This window comes from Aquarana catesbeiana, linkage group LG03, assembly GCF_042186555.1.
Source record: "Aquarana catesbeiana isolate 2022-GZ linkage group LG03, ASM4218655v1, whole genome shotgun sequence".
In the NCBI taxonomy this organism is placed as follows: Eukaryota; Metazoa; Chordata; class Amphibia; order Anura; family Ranidae; genus Aquarana; species Aquarana catesbeiana.
The window spans coordinates 667,421,440-667,442,836 of record NC_133326.1 but is presented as its reverse complement, the minus strand read 5'-3'; the positions used below and the strand labels follow the sequence as shown (position 1 = coordinate 667,442,836).

Below are 21,397 nucleotides of genomic sequence, written 5' to 3'. Positions count from 1 at the left end.
AGTCTAGGGAGCAGGAAAATAAAGCTGTGATGGGCTAAAGTTTCAATTCCTGCTATACAGTGTGTGTAATGGGTTGACAACCCTCTCACCAGTCCTGTGCTTCAGCCGTGCATGCTGACAATGGAGGGGCCCCTCATGGATCGATGGCTCAAGCTCCAGTGAACCCGCTCTGTACAGCTGGAGTTGCAGATGAGGATCGGCAAACACGCTCTAAACCGCTGAGGATACAGAAGGGTACCGGCGAACCCCTTCCGAAACAAATGTTGCTGCTTAGGCCACACTGGGAGTCGAGTGCCTTAAGGGCTCAGCACTCTAGCCTGGGCCATCTGCTTCCTTCTCCGGTTTGGCCCCAAGTGCTCAGAACCTCCCAGAACAGTTCATTCAGCCCCACTCCTTTCCTCTTCCCAGGCTGCAAAGCCCCCTGGGAACTATAGTTTCCTTGTCACTGTAAAGCAGTGCAGCCTGTACATGGTGAACTACACCTCCCACAGCGCTTTTCTTAAAGCGTTAGTAAGCTGCCTTAAAAAAACTGGTCCCCCCACAAGCTACTTGTAAGTACAAGATAAAAAGCAGAGTTTACTACCAATTTAACAGCAGTACCTCCAGTCTGATGCGGACCAATAAGGGGGAAAGGCATAAACAATCAATAGGGAAATAGTAGGTGGGCATGCCAGGACTTCTTGTCTCACAATAGTAATTCTGTGAAGCTTATTTTTGTCTTACTTTCCTTAAAGGGCCCTTGGGCCAGTCCCTAGCTACACTGGCTCTTGATAGAGAAAGGTTAGCTGCTATTAAACTTGTGTTTTACAGTCCCTTGTGGGTTAGGTGGTTTTATCAATGCCTTTTCCTATAAGAGCCAATTTTGGAGTTTGATCATAAGTGGTATGAGTACCTGAAGCTCTGACCTTAGAGTTGAACTTTCATAGTCAATAACAACTATCACATGCCACATAAAATATCTTATTTTATCTTTTTATGATATTGCAAATTATACTGACCGTGTGCACCTAGTCTGATGTGAGTGTTTGCAGCTGTAGGCAACCTGGGCTTTGTTTATGCTATTTGGATTCACTAGGTTTCTCCTAAGGCCAAAGACATTGTTTGCTTCTGCTTGCTACTGTTGAGTGTTCTCCAGTAAGTAGAGTGAGATGATACACTGTATTGGGTTAGGAAGGGACCAGATGCAAATGCAGATGGCAAAGCAGGAGCTGCCACGAGAGAGATGAACACAACAGAGTGGCAGAAGTGTGAGGAGTTTGAGGAGATGGCTGGAGTGGTGTGACAGTGGGTGGGGAGATGACTGGAGTGGTGTGACAGTGGGTGAAGAGATCACTGGATTGGTGTGACAGTGAGTGAGGAGATGGCTGGAACAATTATGACAGTGGGTGAAGAGATGGCTGGAGCGTTGTGACAGTGGGTGAGGAGATGGCTGGAGTGGTGTGATAGTGGATGAAGAGATCACTGAAGTGGTGTGACCGGGTGAGAGGGCCACTGGAATGGTGTGACAGTGGGTGAGGAGATGGCTGGAGTGGTGTGATGGTGGGTGAGGAGATGGCTGGAGCGGTGTGACAATGGGAGAGGAGATGGCTGGAGTGGTGTGATGGTGGGTGAAGATATCACTGGAGTTGTGTGACAGTGAGTGAGGAGATGGCTGGAGTGGTGTGACAGTAGATGAAGAGATCACTGGAGTGCTGTGACAGTGAGTGAGGAGATGGCTGTAACGGTGTGACAGTGGGTGAGGAGATGGCTGGAGAGGTGTGACAGTGGGTGAGGAGATGGCTAGAGTGGTGTGACAGTGGGTGAGGAGATGGCTGGAGCAATGTGACAGTGGGTGAGGAGATGGCTGGAGCAGTGTGATAGTGGATGAAGAAATCACTGAAGTGGTGTGACCGGGTGAGGAGGCCACTGAAGTGGTTTGACAGTGGGTAAGGAGATGGCTGGAGCGGTGTGACAGTGGGTAAGGAGACGGCGGGAGCGGTGTGACAGTGGGTGAGGAGATGGCTGGAGCAGTGTGACAGTGGGTGAGGAGATGGTTGGAGAGGTGTGATAGTGGAAGAAGAGATCACTGAACTGTTGTGACCGGGTGAGGAGGCCACTGGAGTGGAACAATGAGACATATCGCTAAAGCTGAGAAGAATAAAATGGCGGGACTGCAGTGTAAGTATTGGGGAGCAGCTGTAAAGGGCTACTGGACACTGTGCATATTGAAAACACTGAGTACTGGTGACACTGTGATTACTGAGGGGCACCATGAGTACTGAGTGACACTATATATACGGAGGGGTGCTGTAAGTACTGAGGGGGATTGTAAGTACTGAGGGCATGGGGACTATTGATAACACTGAACACTGGGAGTACTGATAACACTGAGAGTACTGAGAGCACAGTGAGTACCAAGAGTGCTGTGAGTGCTGATGACACTGTAAGTACTGAGGGCATTGTGAAATAAACACACTCAAACACGCTTTGTGTGAACTGGATAGACTGGTGTCTTTATTCAGTGTAGCGTTGGTAGATTTTTAATCTACTGCTTATAGGTAAATCTAGTGGGTTACTTGTTAGGTGAAGTTAGGTTTGCCTCTGTTCCAGCTTGGCTGAGTTGCGTGTGATTCCACACTGCGCCGGTGGGTGTCATTGTCACCATGGGTCGGTGTTGGAAAGGCAACGTGTTGAAGAGTAAGAGTGCTCCTCTGTCCCAGAGACAATTCGGTGGAGGTGGTCCTCCGAGTTGCATTCTGGGAGAGGGTATTTATGGGACAGACGCCACGTTTAGGGGTTCGTTTTTAGCCACCTGCTGGCCCTCCTGGCCGACAGGTATGCATTAGGAATACCACCTCGTGGCCCTCCGTTCCGGAGGCCCACGTTGCTGCGGCGTGTGGGTGGGCCCAGAAGCCTGTCTGGGGCCTACCACAGCGGCAGAGGAATGGTCCTGAGCTGTCTATCCTGAGTGAAGAAGCTGGACAACTGAGGAGATCCCAGGGGAGGACCTGTCATGGAAGGATCATGCAGAGTGCTGATCTGGAGAGGGGCCTGGTTACTCAGTTGGAGGACGTATCCTGAAGTAATCTTACTGCATAGTACTGCCGGGTTGGCTTAAAGGTTCAAGTGCTGTGTCTGATACTCATCCTAAACCATTACATCCTGTGGCAGAGGATCGTACGGGTTTTGCTCCAAACAAGTCTGTGGCAGAGACTTTTGTTCATGCTGCGTACTGGCTGCTAGGCAAGTGAGAGAGGCCTATCCAGGCGGGCAAACATTGAATCCCACAGAGGGAGTACATTCAACTACAAGTGTTCAATTCCTAACAATGTACTAAAGAATACTACGAAAAGGTATTTGAGCTTCCCTGCAACTTTCCTTCTGCCTCTTTCCTGCTACTTCCTTTATTACTTGTTCATTAAAGCATTGGAAAACATACTCAAGTGTTTGGTGCCTACATCATCCAGAGGTAAACTCAACGGGACCCTAGACCCTGTGCCGGTGAAACAGAGGTGGCGAGAGTGAAGGTAACAGCCCGCTTTAAACCAGCAGCTCCACCGTGAGTTATTGCTACATCAGTCTTACCAACTATGTAATATTTACTCTGCCTGGCCACTCACTAGGTGTTTATGCCAGTGATGTGAGCTGAAGAGAGGGTAAATATTTAGAGAGACCTTCCAGAACAGTCCTTACCCTCCCAGGCTTTGCCTAGAGAGGATGTAGTAGTTAAAGGTCCTTGCCTCCCAGGCTGATGCATGCAGAGGGTGTATTTGCACAGAGGTCCAGTTTTTTCCTTGCCTGCAAGAGGGAACCAGAGCTGTTCTTCTACCTGCTTGTCTGGGCGTAGAGCGTCCCAAACTGGCCTGTGGCGGAGGCCTAAAGACTCCTAACCTGGCCTGTGGAAGAGGCCAGAAGAAACTGTAGGGTAGCATCCCATCTGGACCTAAAGAATGTACACCGGCCTGTGGTATAGGTCCACAGAGTTTTAGAGCTAACTTGAGGTAGAGATTAAAAGACACTGAAAGATGGCAGCCTATTTGGGCCTAAATAGTTCACTGAAAAGTCTACTGAGCAGAGAGAATTTTTCGCTGCTGTTTTTAGTATCCTGTAACCCTATTTCGCAAAGACAATTGAGCCAATACAATTGTAAAAAAGGAAGGTTTGGAGGATCTGACATTCTTTCTGTCTGTCATGGTCAGTGGGTTAGTGAGTTGTGCAGCTGTAGGGTGGATCACAAGTAGGGGGGCAGAAGAGCCTAATAAAATCCAGAAGCTCCCCAAGGAAGTCATTGCTACACTATGATTCAAAAATTTTTAGTGCATGCATGTATATATATAAATGTGGAAATATGCCTATGAATTGAGGGCAAACTACACCCAAACCAGCATTTCTGTTTTTGCAAATTTCTGTTTTGTGTTGGTCAAAATGTAAAATCATATATTCTTTTCCGCATTGTATTTAAATTATTTCTACCCTGCTCCTATTAACCTGGACAATCTTGAAGTTTGTAAACTTACTTTTGGAAGATCCCCCATGTATTTACATCCTTAAAATCTGTGACACACCATCACTATGCTCTGTGAGTAGGCACTGCTGTGTCACACATTTCACAGAGCCTGCCTTCTGAATTACAGAGGTGCTGAGATGGAGGAATGTTAGGAGGCAGTCCAGGCTGTCACCAAGATCCTGTTTTCACACTCATCTCATCGCTGACCCGGAAAAATGCATCCTGTGAAGTAAAAACTTTACTCTGCATTAGGTCAGTGGCTCAGTATGTAGTGAAAGCAAGATCAGACATGAGAGCCTTGGAACCTTCAAACAAGTCACTAAAGATATCTTCTCTTATTCTATTCTCATTAAATGATACAGCAGAATTCCCAATCCACTTCCACATAAAGCCCTGTTGCCCAACACCAGGGGGATGCGAAGGGGGGTGTTAACCTTCACCACCACTGACAACCAATTCACAATTATGTGCCACTTTATGTTGGTCTATAACACAAAATCCCAATAAAATACATTTACGATCTACTTGTAACATGATGAAATGTGTAAAATTTCAAGGGGTATGAATAATATATATATATATATATATATATATATATATATATATATATATATATATATATATATACGTATATGCATATATATATGTGTGTATATATATATACAAACACAATGCTGTGAAAAAAGTATTTGCCGCTTTCACATTTTTAATTTTTTTGCATATTTGTCACACTTAAATGACTCAGATCATCAAACAAATTATATTATTACACAAAGATAACCTGAGTAAATACAAAATGCAGTTTTTAAATTATAGTTTCAGTTATTAAGGCAAAAAAGCTGCCAAACCTGCCTGGCTTTATGTGAAAAAGTAATTGCCCCTTAAATCTAATAACTGATTGTGCCACCCTTGGCGGCAACAACTGCAATCAAGCATTTGCGATAACTGGCAATGAGTCTTTCACATTGCTGTGGATCAATTTTTCCCCACTCTTCTTTTCAGGATTGTTTTAATTCAGCCACATTGGAAGGTTTTCTAGCATGAACAGCCTGTGTAAGGTCATGATACAGCATCTCAATTGGATTTAAGTCCGGGCTTTGACTAGGCCACTCCAAAACCTAAATTTTGCTTTTTTTGAACCATTTTAAGGTGGACTTGCTGTTGTGTTTTGGATCATTGTCCTGCTGCATATCCTAAGTGCACTTGAAGTTGAGGTCACGAACTGATGGCCAGATATTCTCCTTTAGGATTTTCTGGTAGAGCTCAGAATTCATGGTGCCATCAATTATGGTAAGTCGTCCAGGTCCTGAAGCTGCAAAGCAGCCCCAGACCACGCTACCACCACCATGTTTGACTGTTGGTATGATGTTCTTGTTATGAAATGCTGTATTAGTTTTATGCCAGATGTAAAAGGACACACACCACCCGAAAATTTTTGTCTCATCAGTCCACAGAATATTTGCCTAAAAGTCTTGGGGATAATCAAGATGTTTTTTGGTAAATGTGAGATGAGCCTTTGTGTTCCTTTTGGTCAGCAGTGGCTTTGGCCTTGGAACTCTCCCATGGATGTCATTTTTGCCCAGTCTCTTTTTTACGGTTGAATCAAGAACACTGATCTTATCTGAGGCAAGTGAGGCTTGCAGGTCTTTAGATGTTGTTCTGGGATCGTTTATGACCTCCTGGATGAGTCGTCGTCATGTTCTTGGAGTAATTTTTGTAGTAGGGCAGGTTCACCACTTTTCCAAGTTATCTCTATTTGTGGATAATGGCTCTCCCGTGGTTCACTGGAGTTCCAAAACCTTAGAAATGGCTTTGAAACCCTTCCTAGACTGATACATGTACATTACTTTGTTTCTAATCTGTTCTTGATTTTTTTTTAGATTGTGGCATGATGTGTGGCTTTTTGTGATCTGTTAGCGTGCTTCACTTTGTCAGACAGCTTCTATTTATGTGATTTCTTGATTCAACAGGTCTGGCAGTAATCAGGCCTGGGTGTGGCAAGTAAAATTGAACTCAGCTTTCCAAAATATTGTGGTTAATCACAGTCCATTCATGATTCAGCATGGGAGGGGGCAATTACTTTTTCACATAGGGCCAGGCAGATTTGAACAGCTTTTTTCCCCTAATAAATGAAATAATAATTTAAAAGCTGCATCTTGGATATACTCTGGTTAACTGTGTGTAAAATTACAATCTATTTGATGATCTGAATCATTCAAGTGTGAGAAATATGCAAAAAAAATAAAAAAACAGTAAGGGGGCAAATACTTTTTCACAGCACTGTATATATATATATATATATATATAAAAAATAAAAAAACAGTAAGGGGGCAAATACTTTTTCACAGCACTGTATATATATATATATATATATATATATATATATATATATATATATGTATATACATACATACACTCTGTTTATATACAGATATTATTTTGGTCATATAAATGCAGGAACCTCAACCATATTCCTGAATAAAAACAATGCTCCATAAGAAGCATCACACTGTCGACAGTATTTTATGGTGCTGACCAAAATGACTCATAAACCTAATAAACTAATAAAGGACAGCGAAATTAACACCCTCACTTACATAATTTGTGGGACATTGCTTAGCCAGCAATTCTAGTCTAATTGCCGAAACTGCTTGCATCAAATGGAGTTATAAAATAATGACAAAAGTCATTGTATAATTTGCTGTGAAGCAACCATACAGAGCGTCATAGGCATGTGCACGGGGTGTGCCAGACGTGCCTAATCTGGGGATCGGCAACCCGTCCATTGCAATCTACCCGTTGATCATGGACAGGTGACTTGTAGAACGCAATCTTTCCATGCCGACCTCCAAACCTAGACAGGAGGGGTGGCGGAGCTGGCATATACTGAAACCGATCTGTATTTTCCTCCTGCAGTAGCTGAAAGTCTATGCTGCCTACACCTCCACATGTACGATATTGGTTTCTATGCACTTTATTTGTATTCCACTCTGGCATTGTTTTTAAATACAAGTATTGAAGTTTTGTTGTTCTTTTTATTATTGTTCTCTAATGTACTGCACCAGGAATGTATAATTCATAGACTTGATATTTATACTGTACTGTTTATATAGCTACCTAGCACTACTGTAATCACTATACTGTTATGGATTTAAAACCAATATATGCTTTCTATTTTGTAGCTTTGTTCTCCACTTCTGATCTCCTGATTCCACTTTGGTGCCTAATATATACATTTTATTGTTCTTCATTGGTAAGCATCCATTGCAGATTATCTGTTGGCCGTTGCCTGTTGGCTCTTGGTGTCCCCCGGCATGGGTAGGCTCCACATAATTGCTGTGTGGGGCCTCACTTTGGGCTTTCCATGGTCCGATGCATAGTGTTCGCCACTCGTGCAGGTGCGATGTGGGGAACTCTCGGACCAATGATGGGAATGCCCCTCCTTCCAGTGTCGGCGGCGCTCTGACGTCTGACGTCATCGCGCCTTATGACACGGCGACGCTGGACGCCACTGCGCCGGGGGAACTTAGCATCCGGCGATGATTTACCTCCCTGCTGACACTCCAATCAGCTGGGGGAGGTGTGTCGCTGGGATTCTGGTGCGGCCCCCTCCCTTTTCCTAACGTCATCACACTCATATGGGATTTCCTGCCCCCCATAGGCGGTACTTACCCATAATTAGCTGTCTTATTTATTTCAGGATGTTGGCATCTTGTTTGCTACACACCCTGACTTCATAGCAAGGAGCTGTTTGATCCTCACATAGATCTCAACCATATAGTAAGTACGTTACTCTCCGGTCTATCCATGCTGCAAATTAATTTTAAAAGATATCTTATCTATATAATATACCATGTTTCTCATGAACACAACAATGGTATTTTTATGTGTGTAAACTTTGAGTTGCATTGCACAATTCATTGACTTAAACTATATTGGGCTAGGTTCAGTGAATATATATATGATATATATTTTCTTTTTGATATTTGCTTTAGCTTATCCTGCAGTTTTGCAGCAGAAGCTTTCACTATACTGCCTCATGATCTATACACACTTTTTAATTTATTGGCATTTCTCTTTGCCTTTGAATGAGTATGCATCAATACTGAGTATGATCAATCTGATCTCCTCATTAACCCTCTGTATCCAACTACCCTCCTGTTTGTGTATACAACTATACACATTACAACATTATCTCTTTTACACCTCTTTGCGCTGCCAGCCTTTATCAATATAATATTTTATACATGTATACCTCTTTAGTTATATATTATTTTTTAATATATACTATATACTATACATGACTGTTGTATAACAGATGTGATTACCATTACCTAAAACCCCAACCTCTTAACCTTATTCTAAACAATTAAGACCAGACCAAAGGGTTGGAGTTATAAAAGGCCGTAGCAGCCTACTTTATTAAACAAATAAATATCATAACAAAAACACATCTGTTATTCAAAGATTCCTCATCTATCTAGCGTTGGTCTTTGTAGGAGATTCATAAAACATCAGTAACATAACCATATTGCACTGCGGCCCTTCTCTTAATGAAATAATATGCCTCAAGCCGACAAGCTGGCTCAGAGACAACCAATGACCGCAGTGCCCCCATTAACACTGCCCCCATAACCTCCGTTATCCGGAAACCACCATCAGTACCATCTGGACCATAGCAACGCTAGTTCCCGAAATTCTCATTGTGCCATATCTTCTTTCCCCTGCAAAGACCAAAACGCCCGTCACAGCACCCAATGATAACAACCTTACCCTTGGGTGCACCTCCACACCCGAAGAGCTCTCTGGATACCGTCCTGCAGTCCCAACGCCCACAGATCAATACCCACATCATGTAAATGAACGCCATCTCTCCTCAAGTACCTCCAAGTTTCGAACTCTAGTTCCAAATGCCTAATAGCCAATCCCCCATTCTTCACCATGAACTTACTCACCACCCGGTTAATCTTCCTCCGTGCCCTATTAACACCCTCAACCGACCTGGCCATCCTCCATGTTGTCCGAGCCACCATGTCCGACCAAACTATAACCATCTTTGGAAACTCCTGCATCAAACGCCAAACATCAAATTTGATGTCCCGCGATATATATCCACCATAGATCTCACCCCCAAATCATTGCCCCCTAAGTGCAAAACGAAAACATCCGGTGTCCTGTCCCTAAGCGCATAACACTGCACCTCAGAAATCAATCTTCCCCACAACATACCCGGGAACCCAAACCACTTGATGCAGGCTTCCTGCCTATCAAAACCAAGCTGCCTACCTTCATATCTCACATCTCCCCTCCTGGCCCCCCAGCTCACAAAGGAATGGCCCATTATCCAAACCAGGCCTGCCGCCGAACCTGTAAAGAAAATAACACAAAACAATACCTATGACCACCAGTATTCTGCAAACCTACCCTCCAACAGGAACAAAAATTCTTCCCAACTAACATTTTACAGCCCCACCACCAGATGCGGCCTAACATATATCTGGAACCTCCGCGATTCCCACCGCCCTATGCGTTTTACAGCCTCTGCATCCATCCCATTTCTAGCCGCCTCTGTCGCAGCCCCAATCCGAAAGGAATGAGACGAAAATTCCTTCTCATTCAAACCCAAAGCCCTTAAACATTTCCTAAATACGGCCACAAATTGATAACGCGATAACGGAACCCCATCCAAATGCACCTAAAAGGGCCCCCCCCCTTGGGCGGATACCCATAAATCCCTTAACCGCTTCCACTGGGCACAATGCCGAACCCGGCACTGGGAAAACATGCACCAACCTCCCTTTTCCCATTTGATCCGTCTTTGACCTACGAAAATATAACAAAACGTCCTTTTCGCATGTCACCTCCTGTATCCCAATTCCCCCTTGTACTTTCTTTGACGGACTATCCAATTCCCCAATGCGAAATGCCCCGAAGAAAGCCAGTAAAAATGCCGCCGTAAACATGGTGCACTCGTAGTCAGAGGAACAAACCCCCACCAACTGTGCTAGCATACCTGTCAAAATCTGAAAGGTTATCGGTCTCCTGGCGTCCGTACGAACCACCGATAGCCTTTCATCGCCTGCCTTACCCAGAAATCCTTTGTAAAGTCAGGCTGGCCTTGTAATTTGAACAAAAACGCTAAACCCGCTAACTTCTTATGCAGTGCCGATGCAGACACTCCCTCCTCCATCATTCTCGCAACATAATACAACACCAGGAGCCCCACTGCACCATCCACCGACTCATCACCCACCTCTTGCACAAACGCCTGCCACTCATGCCATACTTTCGAGTATGCTGACCAGCACCTCACTTACTGACTTCCTGATCCATCCGGCGACAAGGCCAATGCTATCCCCCACAACCATTCGGGACAAGGCACCCCGTGCCGCTCCGCCTCCGGCACCAACTCGCGGAACCTGTCCCACTGGATGCATTCTCAACACCCGGGAGGTGTACTGCATGAATGAAAGCATTCAACTGCAAACATATCAAAACCAAGTGTTTTAACAACCTAATCACTGGCGGAGATGATGCAGTAATCCTGTTAATCACTTGCACCACACCCAAATTGTCCCCATGAAATCGCACTTTTCTAATTCCTAAACGCCACCCCCCACAATTCAACTGCTAACACCACCGGAAACAGTTCCAGCAGCACTAGGTTTTTTGTAAAACCCGCTTCAATCCATTCCCGCGGCTATGGATCCGCACTCCACTGCCCGTGAAAGAACGCCCCATAACCTGTGGAACCGGCCGCATCCATGAACAGTTCGAGGTCAAAGTTGCTGACTGGCTCCGACATCCATAGCGCCCGTCCATTAAAGGATTCCAAGAAGGTATGCCATGCCCTCAAGCCCTCCCTGTGTTCTTTTCCCAATCTTACATAGTGCCTTGGGGACTGAATACCAGCTGTGCTTGCCGCAAGCCTGCGGCAAAAAACCCTCCCCATTGGCAAAATGCAGCACGCAAAATTCAGCTTACCCAATAGCGATTGCAACTCTCGAAGCTGAACTTTGCGCAACCCAATCATACCTGCGATCTCCCTTTTTAGGTCCGCCAACTTATCTTCTTGTAACCTGCATTCCATTGCCACCGAGTCCAGGACAATGCCCAGGAAACTGATGACCGTACTAGGTCCCTCTGTCTTCTTGGGTGCCAATGGAATGCCAAACCTATCCGCTATGTGCTCCAGCGTTGCCAGGAGCACCACGCAGATTCTGGAAGCAGCTGGTCCTATGCAAAGGAAATCGTCCAAATAATGGATAACCAAATTCATGCCTGACACATCCCGTACTACCCATTTGACAAAAGAACTGAACTGTTCAAATAATGCGCATGACACGGAGCAACCCATCGGCAAGCATTGGTCAACATAGAATTGGTCATTCCAATGGCATCCCAGCAACCGGAAACTATCCGGGTGAACCAGAAGAAGCCGAAAGGCTGACTCCACATCTGCCTTAGCCATTAACGCTCCTTTGCCGTAATGCCGAACCCACCCCACCGCAGCATCAAACGATGTATAAGACACTGAACAATCTGCCTGATCAATTGCATCATTCACCGATCCCCCTTTCGGGAAGGAAAGGTGATGAATAAGCCTGAACTTATTCCGTTCTTTCTTTGGCACCACCCCCAACGGGGATACTACCAAATCGGCAAAAGGCGGTAATGGGAAAGGACCCCCCATTCTCCCCAAAGCAACCTCCTTATTTAGTTTCTCCGAAACCACTTCCGGATGTTGCATTGCTGACCTCAAATTGCGCGGAACGGGGGGAACAACCTCTAAAGAACACGGAATCCTAAAACCTACTGTAAAACCTGACTCTAACAACCTCGCCGCCTCCCTGTCCGGATACCTACTTAGAAACGGCCGCATTCTGTCCACCTTCACCGAAGTCCTCCCTCTTGTTTCCAGCCTCTCCAGCGCGGCCCTTCCCCTGTTTAAAACATCTGGACCCCGGATGAGTTCCTCCACACCCAGAACATTCGTGCTTGTACCTACATGCACCTCCAAACTTACAAGTCCCTGAATTATATTGCCAACATACCCCTTTTTTGTTTCTGGCCGATTGTCCCTGGGCTGAAGGTCCACCGGCCCCTCCTGGAAAAAACTGGCTAGGAGCCCTCGGTGACGTCATCAGGCGCATCCACAAACTGATGTCCTTGTGGTCCCATCTCAATTCTGGCCTTACCGCTCTGCGTTGACGAAACTGCTCATCATACCACAGCCATCCTGTACCGCCATAAACCCTGTAAGCCTCCCCTATAGCATCCTGGTAGCAGAAGAGCCCCGGACAATGTTCGGGATTCTTCTCCCCTATGACACTCACCATTATCGCGAACGCTTGCAACCAGTTAGCAAGTGTCCTCGGGATCAACCGGTACCTTCTCTTTTCCTCGTCCTCCTTCTTTGAATCATCCGGTTTTACCCTGTCCAGGTTAAATTTTTTTAAAGGCAGCAGGGAAAATATCTCAACGTACTCACATTTCCACAGCTTTTCCTGCACCTCCTGTTTCAGATGAGCTCCCAGCAGTCCCTCATAGCAGACATATACCTCGCATTTTGCTGCATCTCCCAACCTGACGATGTCCTGCCTCCCCTCTGCCTTTGACGTCCCCTGCGGGGACCTACCCACCGTTGACACCACAGCAGGCGCAGGGACTTCAGGCGCAACGACAGGCACCACTGAGCTCCCTCCAGCCGCACTGGCATCCCTGGCACTCCCAACTTGCGAGACCCATGCCGACGCTGGCCCTGCTGCAACTCTTTCCGCATTCTCAAATTTCTGTACCAGTTCCTTTATACCGGCCAAAAACCCCAGTAACCCAGCAGACCCCCCGGACGGTCCCGCAACCCCCGCACCCGGAGCGGACCCATCTAAGCCACTACTAACTCCAACAGTATCAGACATTCCCACAACAGGCATAGATGAAGGTAACTTACCCGACTGTACAGGCGTGGATCCATCAGCCGATCGTCCGTGTTCCTCCGACCGCACGGTCCCGGTTAATGGCCCCGCCTCCTCGTCAGATCTGGACTGTTCTCCTGGGGACCTCAGCTCCAATCCTTCTTCCTCCTCAGATGATGGCCCCCCAGGCGATACAGCCCTGGTTGCCGCTGGAACTGCCGACCTCCGACCCTGCCTCCACGCAGCATAGCCCTCTGATGATTTTTGGACAGCCTTGCCAGGACCAGTGCATTGTACCTCAGTCCTGCCAGCCTCTGCTCTCCCATGCGCCAATCCTGATCTCCTCCCACGATCGTTCCCTTTTCGGTCCCCTGCTGCAGTGTTAGAAAGCCCAGGGACTGCCGCCATAGCCCTCTGCTCTGTGTGTCCTGTCCCCTGTGACGCAATCCTCCTCTGCGCAGCGTGTCCGGTCTCCTGTGACTGTCTCCTGGGGGGGTAGGGGAGGGGCCCGCACTCACACTGTCCCTGCGCCTTGTAGGCCGCACGTTCCCCCCAGGGGCCTGCAGTGAGCTCATCGATCCCCCCTGCGGTCCTGGAACACTAACCAGGCTCCCCCTGGCCACTAACGCTGCCCGCTTCGCCCCCGGCCCCGACAAGGTCCCAGCAGCATCACCACCCCCCACCCTCTGCTGCGGTCCCGCATGGCGGTCCGGGGAGAACCGCTCCGGCGGTCTGGACCTCCGTCCCCACGTACCTGGCAAAGGCTCAGAGCCTTGTAACACAGTCCCCAGAGTGTCCTGCAGCCAAGAAGCCCCCCGCACCGCTGCCTCCTCCCTAAGCTGGGCCAAGATCCTCTCCACATCAGCCATGCTGTCTGCTCACTGGAACTTTCCCCCTCGTTTGTGATGACTCATCAGGGCGGGGACAGAATTTAACACCTTCTATGGCCCCTCCCCCTCGGCACCAAACATTTCACCCTTTCTCACCCTGTCATGTCAGCCCTTCGCCTATGTATTTCTTACTTTGCTCCGGGCTTCTCTTTATATTTACACTCAGGATCATGCACCTATTTTGTTTATGCTGTTCCTCGAGGACCCCATAGGCCGGGCACACCCGATGGATTTGTGATGTGATGCTGCCATTTATGTAGACAGATGGAAGTAATCTAACATAGTATCTAAACGACAAATAGATGTATCCATATATCAATCTACTTGTCACACAACACCCTTAATTGGCATTATGGTGATCGGAATCTGGAGTGCTACTTGCGGAATTAAACATAGTTTTTGATCCATATAACAAATACAGCGATGTGTACTAGTAAGTCTTTTCCATTATCATCAAGTATTTCTTTGTTCTTTCCTCCTAATGTCCCCCCCCTTTGATGTACCTTGATCATTTATATTTCATCTTGATACATCTGAAACTATTTTGATTGGTATACAGTATTCTATTCATGTATTTTTCCAGATTCCATCATACAACTTCACAGGAAACCCCTGAAGAAGGAATCACATCTATAATATTCCGAAACATGTCGGGTCTCTAAAATGTATCATGTATGCATGTGTTTCTTTGATTAGAACCCCCATTAACATGATATGGGTGAAACAGTTGTAGGACACATTCATTGTTTTTAAAACTTTTATTGTGTTAATTTTCGAATAAACTATATATTTTTTACAATTCTATGATCACTTGATCTATACCAATCAGTTATTACTATTGATCACAACCCTGTGTATGCTTTTTCCTCCCCCCTCACCCGTAAAATCCCTGGGGCAATTCTCCAATTTTTTCTAAACATACAGCCAGAGCTACAATGGAATGGTTTCGATCAAAGCATATTCATGTTTTAGAATGGCCCAGTCAAAGTCCAGACCTAAATCCAATTGAGAATCTGTGGCAAGACTTGAAAATTGCTGTTCTGCTGTTCCAATCTGACACTGTCACTCTCTAGATGTGCAAAGCTGGTAGAGACATCCCCAAAAAGACTTGCAGCTTTAATTGCAGCAAAAGTATTGACTCAGGGGGGCTGAATATAAATGCATGCCACACTTTTCACATATTTATTTGTAAAAAATGTTAAAAATCATTTATTACTTTTATTCCACTTCACAATTATGTGCCACTTTGTGTTGGTGTATCACATAAAATCCCAATAAAATACAAATTTCAAGGGGTGTGAATACTTTTTCTCAACACTGTGTATATAGATATATATCTATATCTATATATATACATATATACATACAGTTGTGCTCATAAGTTTACATACCCCAGGAGAATTTATGATTTCTTGGCCATTTTTCAGAGAATATGAATGATAACACAAAAACTTTTCTTTCACTCATGGTTAGTTTTTTGGCTGAAGCCATTTATGATTAATCAACTGTGTTTACTCTTTTTAAATCATAATGATAAATTAAACTACTAAACTAATTAAACTATATTCTCTGAAAAATGGCCAAGAAATCATAAATTCTGTCAGGGTATGTAAACTTATGAGTACAACTGTATATATATCTATATCTATAGATATATATATCGATATATATATCTATAGATATATATATCTATATATATATATATCTATAGATATATATCTATAGATATATATATAAATATATATACATATATATATAATCATTTATTAGTTTTATTCCACTTCACAATTATGTGCCACTTTGTGTTGGTGTATCACATAAAATCTGTATATATATCTATACATATCACAACTGTGTATATATATATATATATATATATATATATATATATATATATATATATATATATATATATATATATATTTACACACAGTATATACACACACAAACACATCTGTGTTTGAGCTTTGGGTTGCACACTCCAATACAATAGGCTGTGCATACCTATGCAGAGTATCATTTACATTATAGACAGGGATGACAGCAACGCTATCATTTTGCAGGTATAGCTTTTTTGAATGATTGTTTAAAGAAGCCAAGCCTAATGAAAGCAAGAGTAAGAGCAATGGCATGAATAGCCATCACGTTCCAACAATCCAAGGGCATAGTTACATAGTTACATAGTAGGTGAGGTTGAAAAAAGACAAAAGTCCATCAAGTCCAACCTATGTGTGTGATTATATGTCAGTATTACCTTGTATATCCCTGTATGTTGCGGTCGTTCAGGTGCTTACCTAATAGTTTTTTAAACTATCGATGCTCCCCGCTGAAACCACCACCTGTGGAAGGAAATTCCACATCCTTGCCGCTCTTACAGTAGAGAACCCTCTATGTAGTTTAAGGATAAACCTCTTTTCTTCTAATTTTAATGAGTGGCCACGTGTTTTGTTAGACTCCCTTTCGCGAAAAAGTTTTATCTCTATTGCGGGGTCATCCCCAGAACAGTATTTATAAATTGAAATCATATCTCCTCTCAAGCTTCTCTTCTCCAGAGAGAATAAGTTCAGTGCTCGCAACCTTTCCTCATAACTAATATCCTCCAGACCCTTTATTAGCTTAGTTGCCCTTCTTTGTACTCGCTCCATTTCCAGGACATCCTTCCTGAGGACTGGTGCCCAGAACTTAAGTTAATCTCCTTTTTAATGCATGCCAGAATTCTGTTTGCTTTGTTAGCAGCAGCTTGGCATTGCATGCAATTGCTGAGCCTATCATCTACTAGGACCCCCAGGTCCTTTTCCATCCTAGATTCCCCCAGAGGTTCTCCCCCCAGTGTATAGATTGCATTCATATTTTTGCCACCCAAATGCATTATTTTACATTTTTCTACATTGAACCTCATTAGCCATGTAGTTGCCCACCCCATTAATTTGTTCAGATCTTCTTGCAAGATTTCCACATCCTGCGGAGAAGTTATTGCCCTGCTTAGCTTAGTATCATCCATAAATACAGAGATTGAACTGTTTATCCCATCCTCCAGGTCATTTATGAACAAATTAAACAGGATTGGTCCCAGCACAGAACCCTGGGGAACCCCACTACCCACCCCTGACCATTCTGAGTACTCCCCATTTATCACCACCCTCTGAACTCGCCCTTGTAGCCAGTTTTCAATCCATGTACTCACCCTATGGTCCATGCCAACGCACCTTATTTTGTACAGTAACTGTACATAACATAAAAGAACATAAAAGAATAAATCATATATCTATAGCATGAAACAGTCATCAAAAATGCATATGATGTGGTAAAATGCAAACCTTTGTTCAACATAAATGTTTAACTACAAATAAAACCAGATTAGAATGGCATGGAACAAACATGCAACCCAAACAAAGGTTAACAACTTTGTTTGATTAAAAAAACTTCCTAACATCTCTAACATGGGGACAAGGTGATTTGGGGACCCCAAAGCATCCTCCTCATGTTGAGGGCATGTGGCCTGGTACGGTTCAGGAGGGGGGGGGGGCGCTCTCTCCTCCCTCCCTCTTTTCCTTTGGCCTGCCAGGTTGCGTGCTCGGATAAGGGTATGGTATGGTTTTTGGGGTGGACCCCTACGCCATTTGTTTAAAATTTTGGCGCAGGGTTCCCCTTAATATCCATACCAGACCTGAAGGGCAATTTTTTTTTGGTTCGGGGTTCCCCTTAATATTCATACCAGACCATAATGGACGGGGGGGAACCCATGCCATTTTTTTCAATGAGTTTTATCTATATTGCCAAGACCCGACAATTCATTACAGCCGCAATCAGTTTTAAATTACTTTTTTTCCTTTAGAAATGTAATTTTGCTGTAGTACTGTTCTAAACACGGTAAAACTGTGCCACTTTACAGGCATACTATAGACACTCCCCAGGCACGATATTTAAAGGAATATTTAATTTCTATTGTTTCACTTTAAGCATTATTAAAATCACTGCTCCCAAAAAAACTGCAGTTTTTAAAACTTTTTATTGGATTTTGCCTGTTCGCAAGTTCTGGTGCGAACTGAACCAGGGGGTGTTCAGCTCATCCTTAGTACTGACATGGCTATCTCATGACCTTGCCATTTGCTGACTGTGCACTGTAGCTTTACTGCTACAGTGCGGGCCGGCTGCGCAGAATCACGTATATATATATATATATATATATATATATATATATATATATATATATATATACACACATGATCCTGCTTTTCCAGGTAGGGGTGTGCGAGATTAGCACAAGTTGATCAGCGGGTGCCGGTCAATGGATGACCACGACACGCGCTGATCGGTGAGGAGGAAGACAAGGCAGAGCTCTGTTTTATCAGTGGGGATGCACTGGTTTTTGTTTCCCTGCAAAGCAGGGAATCAAACCGACACATCCCTTAGTGAAAGCATCTCACAGAACACACATAAACACTTGTTAGGCATGCATTTAACCCTATGATCACCCTAGATGTTTAACCCTTTCCCAGCCGGTGTCATTAGTACAGTGACAGTGAATATATTTATAACTGATCACTGTATTAGTGCCACTGGTTGCCACAAAGTGTCAAAAGTGTCAGATAGTGAGGGGCGCATGGACGCAGGTGAAGGTGGAGGATGTGTAAAGTTTCGGCTTCTCTCCCTGCCAGCCTTATTCTCCCTGCCCAGATAGACAGCGATCCTGCTTGCCGCCTCTAACTGCCCGGCTCGACTCCCACTGCCTCTGGGACTCAGCCAATGACCAGACTTTGACCTTAGCCAGGGGAGCATGGAAGAAAGCCCTCCTCCTAATGTCCAGGCTGCACCACTGCCATTGGAGTATTCGGGGACCCTATCCTCCTGGCGAGAGTTTCAACACTACTAGACCAGGGCCTAGAAAAGGCAAGTAAATGCGTAACTTCGGAACTGAAACACGAGTTCCAGGAACTGGGTTCTCGTTTAGGGACCCTTAAAACTATGCTTGAAGAAACCAACCAAAACACAGATTGTATTGAGGATTTACATAAGTGACTGGATGAAGATTTATACAAGACTGGCAATCTGGAAAATCGGTCCTGCCCTTATAACCTCAGGGTCCGTGGGATCCCCTAATCTTTTACAGATTCCTAAGCTAAAATTAAGGAACATATCTCACATCTTATTCTGGATAAACCTTCCCACAGGCTGGAATTGTATAGAGCCCACAGGGCCCTGACGGCTCCCTGGGCTGATGGATTGCCACAACACATTATAGTGAAACCTTACTATTATGCAGGAACAAGTGATGGCCAGAGCAAGGAAAACTGCTAATTTACAGCTGCGAGGTCATATCATCCATACTTTTGCAGATATCTTGCTTGCTACTGTCCAAAAGCAAAGGAGATTGAAACCCCTGCTGCAAACTCTAATTTTTTTCTGATAAGAATATAAAATACTACTGGGTTTTCCTTTTCGACTGAACTTTACCTTTCATATCAAAAAGCATTTATTTTCTACATTCAAGGAAGGAGAAATACTGCTGAAAAAACTAGACTTTTTTTTTTAACTGAACTAGGGGGATCCCCCCAAACCCCACAGCTCACATCTCCTGCTATCAGGCTCCCACAGAGCCCTCTGTCTCCAGTGTTGCACTCCACCAGAAGTAAAGCCAAGCTCATGGCCAGGCCCCCATGAAGACGACACACGACATTGCAAGTTGTTCTTCTCGTTACCATTTTTCCCAGTTGATCCTAGGATGGGGGTCACAATTGGAGCATCTATGATGATTCCTGACTTTTCGTTATACTTAGTAAGAACCTGTTGGCTAGAAATGGACCTCTTTGTGTCTAGCTGTGATTGAATGGGACTTCCTTTTTTCACCGTTCTTGAGCACATTAATGTAGATGATTCAAGAGTGTGTTAGAGGCTGGTGGTGTGGTCATCTGCCCTGTTTGTTTTTGCTTCCCTCCCTTGTTGACAGGATCAAAATCAAACCTGGCCCTGGGCTCAACCCAGTGCTGACACCTGAAGGTGACAAGGGGTTTATCCACTTATTTGTTAAATATGTTTAGATATTGATATTGCCATAAGTAACCTGTTATAATTTCTTGTTCTTTTAGGGCAGCACGTACCTTGCTTGTATTCTGATTTCTTTCTTTCCCTTATGCTCTTCTTTCCTCCTTTTTCTGAACTTCTTACTATTTTGGCACCCCTCGGGCCTGGGCTCTGGCCTCTTGGAAGACTCCACCAGCCTGCAGGATCTTGGTTGCCACCACCCAGGGAGTTGATAAGTGAGCTTTTCCTTCCCCCTAGTACACCATGGTGAACTAATATTAGGCTTCCCTTTAAATTTGTCACCCACAATGTTCAGGGACTGAACTTGCCAGTTAAAGGAAGGATGGCATTTCAATATTACAAATCCCTACATCCAGATGTACTTCTCCTCTTGGAATGCACTTTCCACCAAATTACAACCTCAAATTCCTACACCACTACTACCCTCACTTCTATTTGGCAAATTTGCAGTTAAGACAGGTGCAGTAGCCATATGTTTCTCCAAGAAGGTTTCCTTTTCGTTGGCGAAGCAGGTTAGCGATCCAGATGACTGTTATCTGGTATTAGTAGGACACCTGGGGGATTCTTTGGTCACCTTAATGTACTACTATGCCCCTAACACGGGTCAATTACTTTAACGTGGTCCTATACTCTATTTTTGATAAAACTAGAAGGCCTTCAACGACTCCTAGACATTACCCAAAATAGGGTCAAAGCTGGCTAATACGCTTCTTCATGACTCCTACTGCGTTACCCCTTTTTCGGGCTAGCAAAAAAGTAGATGCGACTTGGTCAGACCATTTACTGCTCTGTACTACATGTGACACCTTGATATGTCAAAAGGGGCCAGCCCCATTGAGACTAAACGATTCACTACTGAGTAACCCCTCGGTCTGTTTCGATATATATAACAACACCTTAAGGAGTTTTTTACTTTTAACACTTCCCCTGTGACCAATTGGGTGGCCCACGAGGCCACAATCAGGGGTTACCTTATTCAAATTGCTTCCCCCCTTAGAAAAAAAATGTTAATTCTCTTATAAGCAAAAAAGAAGAGTAAGTTGTCTGACCTGTTAGCTCAACAT

General features: G+C 44.6%; 1 protein-coding gene across 1 annotated transcript in view; it reads right to left on the bottom strand.

Annotated features, from left to right (window-relative positions):
* Positions 1–14,270, bottom strand: part of LOC141134077 (uncharacterized) — an 87,824-nt gene extending 73,554 nt beyond the window's left edge. Inside the window, exons 1-2 of the mRNA XM_073623664.1 lie at positions 14,156–14,270; positions 11,522–11,722 (exon numbers count right to left, since the gene is read on the bottom strand). Of these exons, the coding sequence (XP_073479765.1) occupies positions 11,522–11,722; positions 14,156–14,270 (316 nt within the window). The remainder of the gene's footprint in view (positions 1–11,521; positions 11,723–14,155) is intronic.
* Positions 14,271–21,397: the final 7,127 nt, after the last annotated feature.